General features: G+C 42.6%; 1 protein-coding gene across 1 annotated transcript; it reads right to left on the reverse strand.

Annotated features, from left to right (window-relative positions):
- Positions 1 to 105: 105 nt before the first annotated feature.
- gsg1l2b (gsg1-like 2b) lies at positions 106 to 15,034 on the reverse strand. The gene is made up of 5 exons (XM_076759092.1): positions 14,563 to 15,034; positions 13,434 to 13,481; positions 11,553 to 11,705; positions 3,102 to 3,213; positions 106 to 2,981 (listed from the first exon to the last, which is right to left on the reverse strand). Exons 1-5 carry the CDS (start codon positions 14,861 to 14,863, stop codon positions 2,681 to 2,683), a joined length of 915 nt encoding a protein of 304 aa, XP_076615207.1. The 5' UTR covers positions 14,864 to 15,034; the 3' UTR covers positions 106 to 2,680.
- Between the last annotated feature and the right edge of the window lie 298 nt (positions 15,035 to 15,332).

The raw sequence follows: 15,332 nt of genomic DNA on the forward strand, positions 1-15,332 counted from the left end.
AGACGTGACGTCTCTGCCACTGTCAGAGTTAGACAACACTGACACCTTGTGGACAATAAAGGAAGCATTTGAGAGCGGTTGGAAAAGGTCCGGCAGAGAACGTGGTAAAAACAACTTCATTCTTTATTATGATATTCCCTCCTTATTTATCTTTAAATAATAACTTTTCATAGAAATTTCTTCATATCAATATATTAGGTTGCAAATAATTATCCACAAAAAAGTAACTAAAGAACACTACACCGAAAGTGCCACTGCAAAGAAGTCTGACGTACACGAAAAGACACAACGATCCATGCTTCAGTATATAATGCAACCCAGGGTGATGAAAGAGAATTTGAACTGAAACAGAATAAACCTTTAAGTTCTCTACAATAGATACCACTTTGAATTGAACAAATAAAATCCACAAATATATAATATACATTTTCAAATGCACTTAAAATGACTGGAAATAACAATCCCGCTCCGTGTTTCTCCATCCATACAATTCTGTGTATACACGCTGTAAGAAAAGTTATCAAATAAATATTACATAGAGAGCTTCAAAAGAGGTGCGCTCCTCTGGTGGATGAGTTTTGGCAGTTTGAACAGACAGCTACATGTTTCCACTAATGCAGTTATTAGTCATAGAAACAGCATTGCCCTCATTAAAATGTTGTGAGCACAGAGCATGCTGTTTGATCAGAGGCATGCCGCTGTAAGTAAAGGCACTCAGCATGGCCTATAGGCATCCTCCACCCATTTTACACTCTTTACACACCTGTATTCCTCTGTGGGTGAAGCAACAGCCCTCAGGTCCACCTTGTTGCCACCTGTTACTTCCCTACAATGGCGAGACAAAATACTCTGTAAATACTGTCGAACACCTGATGAGGTTAAGCTACTTAATGCTGTTTGGTTCACGTGTCGGGTGGATGTCACTCTACTATACAGTATGTGTACCACATGAGAAGCAAAATGTGGAGCTTCTTATCACAGGGCTGTCCATCAATACGTATCTATAGCTGAGTCACAGAAAGTCATGGGCACACACACTTAGCAACTTTGTACATTTTCCTCAATGAATAAAATCCAGCAGGCAGCGAGCAAAGAGGCGCTAGAGTCATTGCAGTGTGCTAATTTTGGATGGAAGAGTGTTGGCTCAGGGAGACCATTGATCGGGCCACTGTCGTCTTCACAGAGCTTCGTCTTTGTACTGAGGGTTCTGTTGTCACAGGGTTTAAGCACCGACCCTTCATAGCAGTATTGCTTGAGAAGAGGTGTAGGTCCACCGTAAGTTTACATCTACTAACATAATTGTAGGGTGGATGTGGTGAGCTCCAGTGGTTGAACGATGTGATGTGTGGTTCAGCACTGGTCTTTAAAGGTGCTATACATAACATTTAAGCATCAATACATCATCACCATCACGCATCAAGTCTGAGACATTAGTATAGTTTCTGTTAACAACTGAGACCACTGTTTGAAAGACTGCAAACCTTTATCTTGCAATTTACACTTAATGTGACTGGTTCCTGGAAAAACTGTCTACATTATGCTTGCCTTCAATGGAAAGCTAAACCTTTCCCAGAGCAGTAAGCAGGACTTCAGAAACACTGAAGTGTTTTGCCTGGTTTGGTTTCAATATTGCCTAAGCAGTAGGCTCATGGTTATAATATTTAAGCATATTAAAAAGGTCTGATTTAATGTAAATGTTGCAAAACAAACAAACAAACAAACAAACAAACAAACAAAACACAGACTTGCAAAGTCTTAAAACATTAATTCCCAGCCTTCTGGCAGATGGCATTTGCTAGGAAAGAAAGTGATTTGGCAAACATTTGGCTGAATAATAATATTTTCACACTTTATTGTTGCTGTATAACTTTGGCACGTCTGTTTGTGCTGCATCTCTCCTCATTGCTCCCTATTAGCCCACAACCACAGAATTCTGATTTTGAACTATGGTATCTTATCAGTCTATGACCAACAAGTTGGCAATTCAATCTCTGTTCCTATTACAGTTGTAACCTAGCTTGCTGACTGCTGCTAGATAATGAGTAAAAAGCAAAAACATCAAAAGCTTGAAACAGTATTTTTAAGGATGTTACAGGCATGCTATTACACCCAAATGTTTAGCCTACTTTGAGCCAAATCTATATTTTGGTTGTGATGAACCCCGTTGGCTGCTCTGCAACAATGTCGTCAACAGTCCAGTGTGGAAAAGGTCGGGAATGCCTTAAAACATGATGGTGGGGTATATTCTACACTAGTATAAGCAAGAAAGCCACAACGGGAAATATATCTTCAGATTCAAAAGCTGCATGGCTTAAATGACTATGTGTAATGTGAAAAGGTGTTGGTGGTAGCACTGAACCCACAGAGAATCATCACCAGGGACACTCAGCTCTAAGAACGGTTTCAGCATCTGTCAGGTCATTGCTTTGGTTTTAAGATCCACAACTTTCTTGTTTGTTCTAATCTCACCAATATCATACTCTCTGTTTCCAGCAAAAAATCCCAGATAAACCCACTGTACACTCCCTGCCCAGAACCAAACAGCAGCCAGAAGATAGCAATGAATACATCACCAGAGCTCTCAACCACGGTCTCATTAGGTTCACAGTAATTATATTATTGTCCCACATTGAACTTGACAATGACCTGCTGATGTTTGAAAATGCTACACGCAGCTCCTCTAGCAGTACTCCTCTCCCTGTGGGTCGGGCAGGTCATTGAGGTCCAGGAAGATGGAGGTGTTGGAGAGCTTCCGGCCATTGGACGACAGATCCAGCAGCTCCTCGGCAGTGCTTGGCACCGAGCTGATGTACATGTCCCACACCTGCTCCGGAGAGTCCAGCTCCAGCAGCTTCTGCTTGATCTTCAGGTTCTTCTCAATGTTCCTGCGTTTGTGCTTGAACTCCAGGATGGTTTTGGTGTAGCGGTTGATGGTGGTGACTGAGGACGCCATGCAGGCTGTGAAGGAGCTCCATGCCAAACTAGAGGAAAGAGACTCAAACAGTTTGTTCCTTCCAAACGAGACATTGTTCATTCAGATATATCAGATGAAAAAATACGTATTAATTGTGAAATTGTCAAATGCTGTCTGTGGAACTCACATGTACGACCAGCTGTAGTCCCATGTTTGAGGTTTCCAGTCCTCTGGGCCCAGACTGACAGTCAGCTGGAAGGCTGTGGTGAACATCATGTGGGCCACCATACCCAACAGACCTGGCAGACAGAGAGGGGACAAGAGGTGGTGAGATAGAGATCCTGAAATTCTCCTCTGGCACCAATCACCGCACTTCACCTCAGTCTCCACTGGGTGGCAGTGCCATATTATACTAAGCTGAAAACACGCTGAAACAGGTCAACCTATCTTATGTGGGTGTCATGTAAGAAATCAACTAATCAACAGAACTGAGTCTGTTATATATAACATTTACCTCCATATACAAAAGCCAACTGTACAAATAACTTTCTCTTTTTTGTTTGACCTTTGTTTGCCATTAAAATGTAGGCTTCAACACCACTTTTGAGCTCCCTTACAGCCACTGATGGAACTAAGTACATGTACTGAAGTCAAATTTTGAGGTACCTGTCCTTGACTTGAGTATTTACATTTCGTGTGACTTAACCTCTTAGATATGACTTTCCTAAATCTCCTTCACAGCTGTAGTTACTTCACAAATTAAGATTTGAACACACATAATAAGCTTCCACACTACTCTTCCAACCTTTATTAGCGTGTGACCTATTATAGAAAAGCAGTGTCGAGCTGTGAGCAAGAGCAGAGGTTGCTGGAGCTGCTAATGTTAAACTCTGATATAGTAGCATCTTGGCTTTCAGGGATGGATTTTTTTTAGGTAACCTAAGCTGTATTTAGCTAATGATGGTCATGCGTTTTAGAATTAACGCTGTATGCCTGCTGTAAGTTAATACTGCTGCACTGTTATCTTCCACTCCTCCAGTCAATGCTGCTTGTCCTTTTCTCAAGTACACCTCTCCTTGTCTCTCCTTTTCCAGCTCTCACGTGGTTTTCTCTATCCCCCCTTCATTCATTTTTTCCTTTTGTGTCCATGTTTTTTTTTTTCTTTCCTGTCATGTTCCAGATTTTGGCTGTGGCTCTTCTCACGCTGGACTTCTCAATGCCTATAAAACAGAGCAGGAGTAAAAACCAGCATGTGTAGCCTACCAATCCGATTACCACATAAGCCGCCCAAATCCTTCGACTGAACAAGAGCGCACCAGATTCAGCACCAAACACCTAAATTCCCATCTCATCCCTATCAGTGCTCATGTTTATTCCTAAAGATATCCCAGTGCAATATTATCATAATGTTATTCAGATCAGTGGCAGCTTTGTGTCAGGATGAGTGGAACAAATCTGAGATCTGAGTCTTGGCACGTTCTGTCATGTGGAAATTATGCATGTTCTGCTCACAGAAGGTCAGGTTATTCCACGTGAAGTCAATAAGTGTCAGTCCAGGTTGTTTGTGTTCAGTGCCAAAGCACTTAACAGGGACACACAGCATCACGGATGTGATGTTCCTTACACTGTTCAGCTGGATTGCAGAGAGAATGTGGTTTTAGTGTCATCAATAAACATCGTCGTGCAATGACGGCCACTAGAGGGAAGCACGGCTAACTGTGAATGACAGCACGAATGAGAGCAAGGTGTTTTCTTTCTGTTCTGTTCTGACGCACTGTGCACAAGCCTCGATGAAAGTTTTACAATACACGCTACGTCTTCTTCATTAGGACATTTAGAAGCCCAACTCTTAGTTTGGTTCCTTTTTGTGTTGTATTTGTAGGATCAAAAATGTGAGATTCACTAAGGGGAAAAAAGTTAGTTGAGACTATTTTTTCCAATCTGTGTTCAGGACCTCTACATCAAAACAAATCTGATTAACAGGATAGGACAGCAGAAAGAAAACAGCTCCACTATATTACTTTTTTGCTTGTAAATTATTCAAGACTTTCACCTCTCAGAAAACAAAGAAAGAAAAAAAAAAACAATCCTGGACTGGTCACAACGGGTTACAAACCAGCAGAGATAGATGTGGCCTCATTTAAAAGGCCCCTACACACATTCACCGCATGTCACAGTATGCATCATAAGCTTCTTAAAATCTTGATCACAATCAGTGTCAGACTCTATGATGCTGGCGGGTTGTAGTAGCTAGCAAAGTGGCAAAAAACTTTGAGAGATGCGGTTGTATTCTTACTTATTTCTCCCTCCTCCTCCTGATCTAATAATGTGAGTGAGGGAAGTGTGGGTGGAGGCTACACCGATCACACTGTGTTTGCTAAGGATTTGACTCAGATCCCTTTTGATTATAATATACCCCACCCACATCTTTGTTTGACTCTTACTTTTGTTTCACTGTGCGGTGCTTTCAGTGTCACTTTTGCCAGTGAATTCTGCACGAATTCATGCTGTATTCTGATCGCTTGCCACCATGTCTGGAAAACTTTAAAGGGCACGCCGAAGAAACAGGTTGATAAGCAGGAGTAATGATGCAAAGAAAGATGACTAAAACAGAGGTGAAAAGGGACCACCAAGTAAATGTCACTGAAGGTGGGGTGAGTGATTCCAGTGACTAATATTATCTTGCCATGATAATGCCATCTCTCCTCACAATGCAACTGCATGTTAGCATACTAGATTTCCCATCCCTCTCGCTCCCCCATCTCCCCTTCCCCTTATCCTGTGCATGAGCATGAACGCCACCTGTTGCTGATTGGCTGGAATAGTGTTGTGTGGCTCTGTCCGAGCCCCTTTGTTTGTTTCCTATTTACAGAGCCAGGGCTGTGTACACAAACCAGATTTTTTTTCTTTTCCAGCGCACACACAGACAGCTAGCAGATTGCGAGGAAATATTTACTGAATTTCAAATTCGGGGACTATCAGCAATCTCTCTCCAGAATGACTCACGCCACCTTTAAGCTGAAGCAACAAGAAAGAAAAAAAACTTAATGAAAGCTGCAGCCTCACAGCAAGCTGCCATCTCCTTCCTCCCCCATACTGCAGTGAATGGCATTTTACCTTCTTAGCCTCACTTAACTGGAACCTACCACCTGCACAGGTAAGTATAGGGTGAGCTTAACAGTGATCAAGCATCACAATCCATCAAAATAATTAACAAAACATTGATATAAAATTTCACTTACTGCTGACGTCACAATCGACCTATAGAACGACATACATACCGATTCTAAACACCTAATTTAAGTCATTTACTACTGAACTTTTCATCCATCCTCCTGCATCTTAACAGTGCAAAGGCTCTCCCTGCTAATGATACAAGCCTGTTTTCACTGTGCTGATTGAGCAGCTGATCTACCACAATGTCCCAGGCAGAACAACAACATCACACACACAACAGGGTGGATCAGCAGCTTAGAATCCTTTGATTGCACAATAACACTAATCTTGTTATTTATATAACCTGATTGATTTTTTTTTTTAATCTAATATAATTTATTGAATAAACTGAAACAGAAGGATCAAAATCAGTAATTATTTTTTAAATACTTTTCCATCATTTAATAATAAATGAAAGAAAATGAGCAGAATAACTATGATCCATTGGATAGAAATGTTGCTGCAGTCTGCTGTGCTGGCTGCAGTGGTCTGTGTGACTGTGGGGTAAGAGGTGGTCTGTGAGTGCGACTGGCCGGTTGACTGGTCAGCTGCCCCTGAAGGAGCTTATGGAGCTTCCTACATGGCTAAAGATTTCATCAAATTCTGAGATTCTGAGACATCAAAACATCATGAATTGGTGGGAAGAAACACAAACAGTTGGGATCCACTGTTCTATTCCATTTCCATTTGGCATAACATCATTCATTATCATTACTACTAACGTGCAAAATATGAAACTACATTACGGCTTGGATGGCTGCAAAAAAAGTTTTTTTTTTTAAAATGGTAAAATGAATCAGCTGCACTGGAAGCTCATTGTCAACGACAATTTTTCTTTCCTGTCATGCACTCACACATTACCTCTCCATACACTCTCATCACCCCCCAGATGATTGACAGCTATAATAAAACTTAATCTGGTCCCTTCTATTGTTCCCCTGCACCTCATTACCATAACCACTCTCAATCTATTCACCCCATTAAAAACAAAAGCAAGTTTTCAATGCCTCCCTTAATTCAAACATTTTACAAGCACACTAAAGCCTTTGTGATAAGCTCGGGAGGCCGTTTAAAAAGCCAACAGGCTGCGACAGATGCTGAAACATCTTTCTCACAAGGATGACAACTACACTCAGCGTGTACTTCAGGGTTCACCTCTCCGTTTACCCAACAGCTCACTTCTCCAGACAGTGAGTCATGTATAAATAAAACATAACACATGCAGACGAGGCTGACAGGTTCACTTACTGTTCGACTGAAAGTTAGAGCGGGCAAAATGCCAGGGCATGGCCGTGAAAACATAACTCATTCAAGCTCGAGTTTGAGAGGCTTCGCCAGCCAGAGAGCACGCTGGGTTCAACTCCTGTCAGCTAAGAATGAAAAGTTGAGGACACCACGAGCGGGTGGCTGGATTCATCTCTGTTGAACTGATCCTGAAGATGGTGTCGACCCCATATGAACCTATAGACTGACCCTGCCACACGTAGAATGCACCTAAAGCCAAATGTTTTCTGGCAACTTCTCTTATCCTGTCATGTTGGGATGAGGCTCCTGTTCAAGCCATCATAAATGACATACATGTAATGTGAAAAAGGTGACAAACACAAAGAGAATTATCTCCCGACTCTGCAATTAGCTTCAAATCTATCGAGTGTTTTAACATCTTTCAGTTAATTTGTTTGGTTTTTACAGCCCCTTAACTCCCTCCACTCTCCTGAACCTCGTCTCTGGCTGCAGCAGGCATCTGCTTATACACTAAACAGCAGACAGACAGTGTAAGCTGCTAGCTGGTGAACTTAGTGGAGCATTTAGCAGCTAAAAGGTCACTTATTTTCCTCAGGAGTTGGGTGAGACAAAAATAGCGCCGCAAATGAATACTAATGCTGCTCTGTCACTGCTGGATGTGTAAAGAGGCAACGGTTAGCCAAAGGCTTTGCCGCATCAACTGGGGTGATAATATGTCAATGCTGTGTTTACTGCTACTTCCACTCCCCTGAAGTGGCCAAAGGAAATCAAGTAATACAGGTTTAAGGTACAGAAACTGTTGACTAGTAACCAAGAAAAGACTGAAGAACAAATGAACTGTTATAGCAAAGACAATGATAACGTACTTGAAAACAGATGCATTATGCTAATGAGCCTCTGTCTAATGATTATACATAGCTATCTGCGAATACGCAGTCTGAACAATTACCTTATGAATTGTTCCTGATGAGCTCTGAATCAGCAGTTAAATGACAAATGGTTCATGGACCGCACTTATGTATCACATGTTTGTGCAGACCACTTTCCAGTCCCTCACATTCACCCACACACACACACACACACACACGCTTTCAGTTATTGTTGTTAAAGGACACGTCTATGTGCTCTTATCATCGTGATTAAAATGGTCTTTTTTAAAAATTCTGCTCACTATGTAAATATGTGTGTATACATTAAGTAAGTGAGGCTCGTTAAAGGATAATTCCGAGGCCAAAATCTGTAAGAGGCTCTCAGCCCACAGCCCACTGGTGTCTTTTGATGATGTAAATCATTGAAAATTAGTCATAAATATGTCATTTCATTTTTCAAAAGGGCTGAGTGGTAGTAATACAACTGGCCACTGTAGTTTTTAACTTAACGCTACTCAAACAGGAGTGAACAGTGCATTTGTTGGGGACTATTTTCAGCTGTGGATGAACACACATGTGTGCACTCGGATTTGGCTCTTGCTTGTTTCTTGCTAATTATTCCGTTTTTTATGTCCCAAGTTTGAATGGAATTTAACTAGTGAGGGCACAGCCTCTTCGTTGTTTCACACGGCAGCTCGATCAAAGGGGACTTAGCTGATTCTGTACTTAGCCAAAAATCAAAGCATTAGTCAGACTCTCTAAAGCCAAGCTGATCAATATGCAACCTTAGGCCCAGCAAGGTTTAAATATCTTATGTTTCTGAAAAGAGTTTCTCCAGATCATTGTCAATGGAGTCTTGCACAACAAGATTATCTAAACTTTGTTTGCTGATGAGGGGCATTCCTTTATAGACATAGAGTTGGAGGCTTGAAGCTAGATAATACTTGCTGTTCTCAAGAACCAGGAACATGACAGTGACATACGTCTGTTTGGACTAAACCCAATACAGACATAAAGGAAAATTCTGTTGTTTGTCAACCTTGGTCTTATTCCCATATCCCCACATGTCCATTATGACCCTTGCTCACAATAACTATTCAACAGAAAACATCTCAATCTTTTAATTTGACCGAAAGCAAAAACACAAAACAGTCAAAAATACACCTGCCAACACAGTGAGGTCAGTGGGGTTGCCAGGTTTGGTACACTGATGCCTGTACAGACACCTAGAGCAGAACCTGTGTACTGACCGTACCTTGCAGCTCATGAAAAGCTATCCCTAGAGCTCTGTTTTTGAATAAATTACACAGATGATTGTGGAGACATAGCTAGATCTCCCTGCTTTAAGTCTTTATGTTAAGCTACGCTAATTGCTACCCAGCTCCAGTTCTTTACTTAACACACTAACATGAGAGCGGTATCATTCTCATGTCTGCTATTTTGAGGTTCCATGCTAACAAATGCACAGAGATTCCCTCATCACTCCATGCATCCAAGAATTCAGGCTGTTCTAGAGAGAAAGAGCCTCGCTGGAACTACCTGAGTGTTTCTAATAAAACAGACACTGTGCACACGGTCTTCATCAAAGAACATGTTCAAAGTGTGGACCCAGGGTGTACAGGGAGTACAATTCTTCAGCCCATGGCACTTTCAGACATTTCCTGAACCTGACCAATCAAGTCACGAAAATGCTGCGAGGCATTGCTATTGAGCAGAGTATCTTTCACTGCTGATTCACTGCCCAGAGTGTGGCGGTCGGGATCATTTTCACAGAGCGGATTAGAGAGAAGGTCATTGTTAAGTCCTCCGCCGAGAGAGGGAGGCAGGCAGCAAACCGGCTGGAAATCTTGTCAGGCGCTGAGAGGCTGCAACTGGCCTGGATGTGTGATTGGCTATGTCCCAGCAACAAAAAATAATGAAGAACCTCATCATTTTTTATGCTGTAACTGAATTCAAATTAGAATAAAAACAATACTTAACACCTTCTTAATGAAACAATGAATTCTAATAATCCAGGAAGCAAAATCACCACTGGAGCAAAATAAGTAAAACGCCTAATTTTTGCAAAGATGTAACAAAATTCTCCATCCAGTTTTGAAGTAATATCCCAGCGACTGTATATTTGAAATAAGAGCTAACGAATGAACAGTTATTATCAGCTGCCACTGAATGAACATCTGGGTAAAGTTATGCCTCCCGGGCTCGGTCATCCTGTGGGGGAGGGGCCGAGTCAGGTTGTGGACTGGTTGGGGGCCATCTGTTACGTTATTCGGCTTTCTAAGAGATTTTCACGTCCAGGAATTGCTTCCTAACAGAGGTACATTTATAACCAGTCTGCATGTGCACATAGACACATATCGAGCACATGCACACACAGAATGTGCTGTCAGCCGTGCTATGGCAAACCTATACTGTGACAGCAATTTGGTGAACAATATCTAGAAGTTTTACTGCTGAGCTCTATGTAAATGTAACTTTACTTCATCTTAGTGGCCTCAGCATCAGGGCAAGAAATCTGGTCACTGGAAACTTCTCCAACCTTTTTTTGTAGTCAGGGGAATCTGCTCCATTGGATTCTGAGTTGATATTGTATTGAGCTATGAGTTCTTTCTAAAATACTGCTCATGTGATGTCTATAAACAATATAATCATGTGTTTTGTGTACTGGGATAGATGAAGTTGTTTTAATATTATTATGTGATGCTGCTGTTTAAGTTAAAGAACACTTTAGGCTACAGTTCACTCCACTGAGCCCTCCTGCACAAGCTCATCAAAAAATTCCAAAACGTCATTTGTACAGACAGAGTTTGCAGCCCGTGCATCACCTGATTATCAATTCTAAATATACAGCTGCGCTCTTCAGTATAACCTCGCTAGAATCAACCAGAAAAGAGGACAAAGCTCGTTCAACGCAAACGACCAACAATAAATAAAAAGAGCTATTCACGCCAGCAGGTGCAACAAACGATGCTGTTACAGACATGAAATAACCGGCACTTGAACAGCAGAACAACACATAAACAAATCAGACATCACAGAGATGTGTAAACAATATCGACTCCACAGCAGCTGCAGCCACCAACACACATATTAAAGCAAAGAGAGCTGCACAGTTTTACACAACGCTGAAGCCAAGACTCTCACAAACATCCAAAAACAGTTTTATTCTCCTTTGAAAAATGGAAAAGTATGCACAATAGCTACAATATCGTTAAAATGTAACATTTTCTCACATAAAAATTGAGGAAATTTGAAATCACTGCACTGCATTTGATGGCAAAGGCGGCAGTTATCATGACGCGACTCACCTGAGAGCACAGTGAATATGGCAGCGAAGGCGTTGAGCTTGAGGCCGTCGATGACGTTCCCAAAATGACACACCTCTATGGACATGAGGATGCCTCCGGTGGCCAGCAGGAGGATGTACAGGCACTCCGCTACAATGCACAGCCACAGCACTCCTATAGAGAGAATTGGTTATGACGGAGGAATAGCAAAGAGGAAGAATAAAAGACATATTCATGTTGTGGGGGTGCGCATGAGTGAATGATGGAGCGGGTGCAGCGGTAGGAATTGAGAGAGAAGAGAGGTGGGGGTGGGGAACTGAGAAAGAATATGGAGAAGCAAGGGCAAAGGGAAAGGACAGGGAGAGGAAAAGAAGGAGGAAAGGTGGACCACTGACCCCATCACCCATATCATTAACCTTCACAGACAGGGGAAGGATACATGATGTACCAAAAGATGAACAACACCCTGAGCTCAGGCTGGCGTGCGTGGTGGGACGAAATATCAACGGATTTAAAAACCTGTAAACGTAAGCTGTGGTGTAATTGCATATATCACCCAAGGGCAGGTAGTTATTGTGTGGTTAATTAATCACAAGGTGGACAAAAGTTACCCAAAATATCCCCGTATGAATAATGAATAGAGTTACATCCCTCAGCTAAGAAAGTTTTCTCTTTTTTTAACCTGTTCTTAAGTGAATTCCACACCAGTAAACGACTTCTTTAATTAAATTTATGGCAAGAGGGTGGAGAGGATTAAGGAAAACGTTATTAGAGGATGTTTAAAGCCTGGCTGCAATTAAGTGCATTTTGCAAGAGAGTTTCATCTCATTTCGCTTTGATATATCTGATATTTTAATCATATGATAGCAGCATGTGGTAGAGCGGCGTGCAGATGAAACTGCAGCGAAAGAGGCCGATGCTCTCAAGTGAATGCAAAGCGAGTGGAGTTGTGATTGCCATAGTGTCTAAATGCACTAGCATCCAAGCATCCGCACTAAATGACACCTTGAAATTAGTTCATTTGGCATCAATGCTGTGCCATCGTTTGGTCGTGCCGTGGAGACGTAAGGTTCACTTTAATGAGTCTGCCGAAAAGTCCAAACTCACCAAGATACTGTTGCAGAAAATGACTTTGGAGGGATGCATGTGACATTTGCTACTCAGTGATTCATGCAAAATAATGATGCCTCCCAAACAGAAAATGGCTAAAGTCAGACTGAATGATTATCAGGCAAAATATTGAGAGCATGGATGAAAAGCAGGTTTCAGCACAGGAGGAGGGAGGAGAGACTGATTTGAGGGCACGTGACCGTGTGGAAGTGATTGATTTGTTGGAACACCACTTTACTTATTACCTAACAGTGCAACTGGTCCGCTGCTCTGTGGTGTCACTCCACCAACAAGCACAGACTGTGCCACAGAAATGAGGCTGATTTCGCCCTGGTTATTAAGTTGTTGACTTGATTACATTTGCTGTCAAAGAAGGATGATTTATTTGCGTGAAGCAGTGATACTATAGGTTACTGCTTCCTAACCTAGTGATGAAAAGAGGAAAATGTGCAGCTCTTGGAGGCTGACAGATGTTCTAACAACCGCCTGCTCGGCATAGAGGCACTGCCAATATGTCATCCCGGTGACAAAAGATCCTTTCCCAAAATGCCCACGTCAGTGAAAATGGTCACCACAGTGCTAAGCAGCTTTGCTCGAGAGGTCAGAAAACAGCCCTTAATGTTGAAAGAGCGAAAGATTTCAGACCCCAAAAAAGGCTTGTGTTTTCCTGCTATGAGCTGCTTCTCTGTGTCTCGTGAGTCTTAGAGCCATGCGAGCAGCACAGTGAATTTGGATGATGTTTTTTTGATACTGAATTAGTGATGGACAAGGGTGTGTGAACTGTGCGCTTACCTCTTTCATTTGAAGGTGCAACGTAAAGAAAACTCCTGCATTTTTCACCTGGAAAAGATTAGAAATTCAACATTTTATTGGCACTCACTGGCAGTGTATTCACTACTGCAACATGCTGGTAGATGAGACGGGAATCCATCTGTAATCCCAGATGGAGACAGAGTCACAGGTAGCCTGTCTCACCTTGTGTGTCAAAGACAAAGCTGTGATGTGGAAAAAAAAACAGCACCGTTTGATAAAATCTGTGAAGGGATTTCCTTTCTGTGTTTGTGCCACTTCCCCCAGCACGTCAGACTCTCCTGCCTTAAATCCAGCTTGTAGCAGTGTGCCGGCCAAAAATTCAGTGGGATTTCACTGTCAGCAGAACAAACGCTCGTATGGCGGTCTGGAAACAGACACAGATACTGACACATATTCCTGGATCCACAGCTGGAGGGAATGTGCAACTCTCAGCTGGCTAATCTGGAGCTGGCCAGTAAATCAGATGAACAGCCTTCACAGTAGTAATGACTGTACGTCAGAGAGTAAAACATCAGCTCTGAAGTGGCCATAATAAACCTTTCTTTTAGCGTTTTCTAAGGCATTAAAATGAGCTTCAATTCGATTAACAGAATTAATCAGCAACTTCACATTTTAAATAAAAATTGCGAATCTAGTTTCAGTTTCTCAGATGTGAAAATAAGATGCTTTTCTTAATGTATGATAACCGACTGAACTAAAAATCTTTGGGTACGGGGGCAATTAGAATATGTTAAACTGGAAAATGGAAAAAAGTAACATATTATGAACCTCCCATCCTCATCTTCTTTACAAAAACCTTGCTATGAGAGTCTGCTGCGTCTCATATGAGCACAAAAACCTGTTTGAGGAGCAGGCGTTAAAATAACGGATTATGCGTATTTTTCATCCAACTTTAATATGATGTTCTGAGATTAAATCCGAGACCTAGTCTGTGGTAAAGTAGGATTACTTTTTTCTTTTTTTTTTTTTAAATGGAAACTGGTGCTAGAAGCAGGACTTCTTCTGGTTAGGGGTTGCTGGATCGGCGTGCCTCTCCATGGCGCACCGCTCCGTGCGCACAGCCCGCGCGCTCCCCCCTGCGCTCCGGTGCCTTTCTTTCCAAACTTACCGGTCATGTTGATGTTCTGCTCACAGGAGAACCAGATGCCGGTGTGAAACTTCCTCATCACGTACTTATCCTCCCCGGTCTCCCAGATGTACTGCACCAGCCGCGTGTCGTTGATGTTGGAGCTGTTGAACCTGATGCAGAACGACTGCTTGGTGGTGACCGGGCCGGTGCAGAACGGCTTCACCACTTTCCGCGTCCCCTCGCACCAGTAGCTGGTGGTGAGAGCCGACACGGCCAGGAACAAAGCGAGGAAGTTCAAGGTGAGAGCCAGCGATGCTCTCCGCCGCCGGTCTATCCCCATAACGGCGACCGGAGGAGTGAAGACGCCTAACTTAATCCCTCGCCTTGTATGACACCGGATTCTGGCGACTTCTCTCCCTCAAATCCTCATAATCCGGTTATTCCCGTTAATATCCGCAGCTAATTATCGCGGCGCGTCTGGCCCCAACAGAGTGGCTCTCACATCTGCTCTGCCAGCGCTGCTGACTCTCTCATTTTGTAGGCTGCCCCCCCATACCTGATACACCCCCTCACTCACTCACACACACACACACCGCGCACACCTCCTCTCAGCCACGGAGGAGCAGCGGAGCGCGTGTGGTTCTCTGAGGATTCTTGATGGAATTATAAATCATCTCATAACACTCCGGACAAAAATAAAATATATAATGCGTAATTCTTTTCTTGAATCAACGGTTGTCAGAGGTCTGACTTCTTGCTGTTTCCCAGGCAGCTGCACTTGTTTCGGGCGTGTTCTTTCCTCAGAGTCT

Source organism: Chaetodon auriga, chromosome 20 (assembly GCF_051107435.1).
Source record: "Chaetodon auriga isolate fChaAug3 chromosome 20, fChaAug3.hap1, whole genome shotgun sequence".
Lineage (NCBI taxonomy): Eukaryota > Metazoa > Chordata > Actinopteri > Chaetodontiformes > Chaetodontidae > Chaetodon > Chaetodon auriga.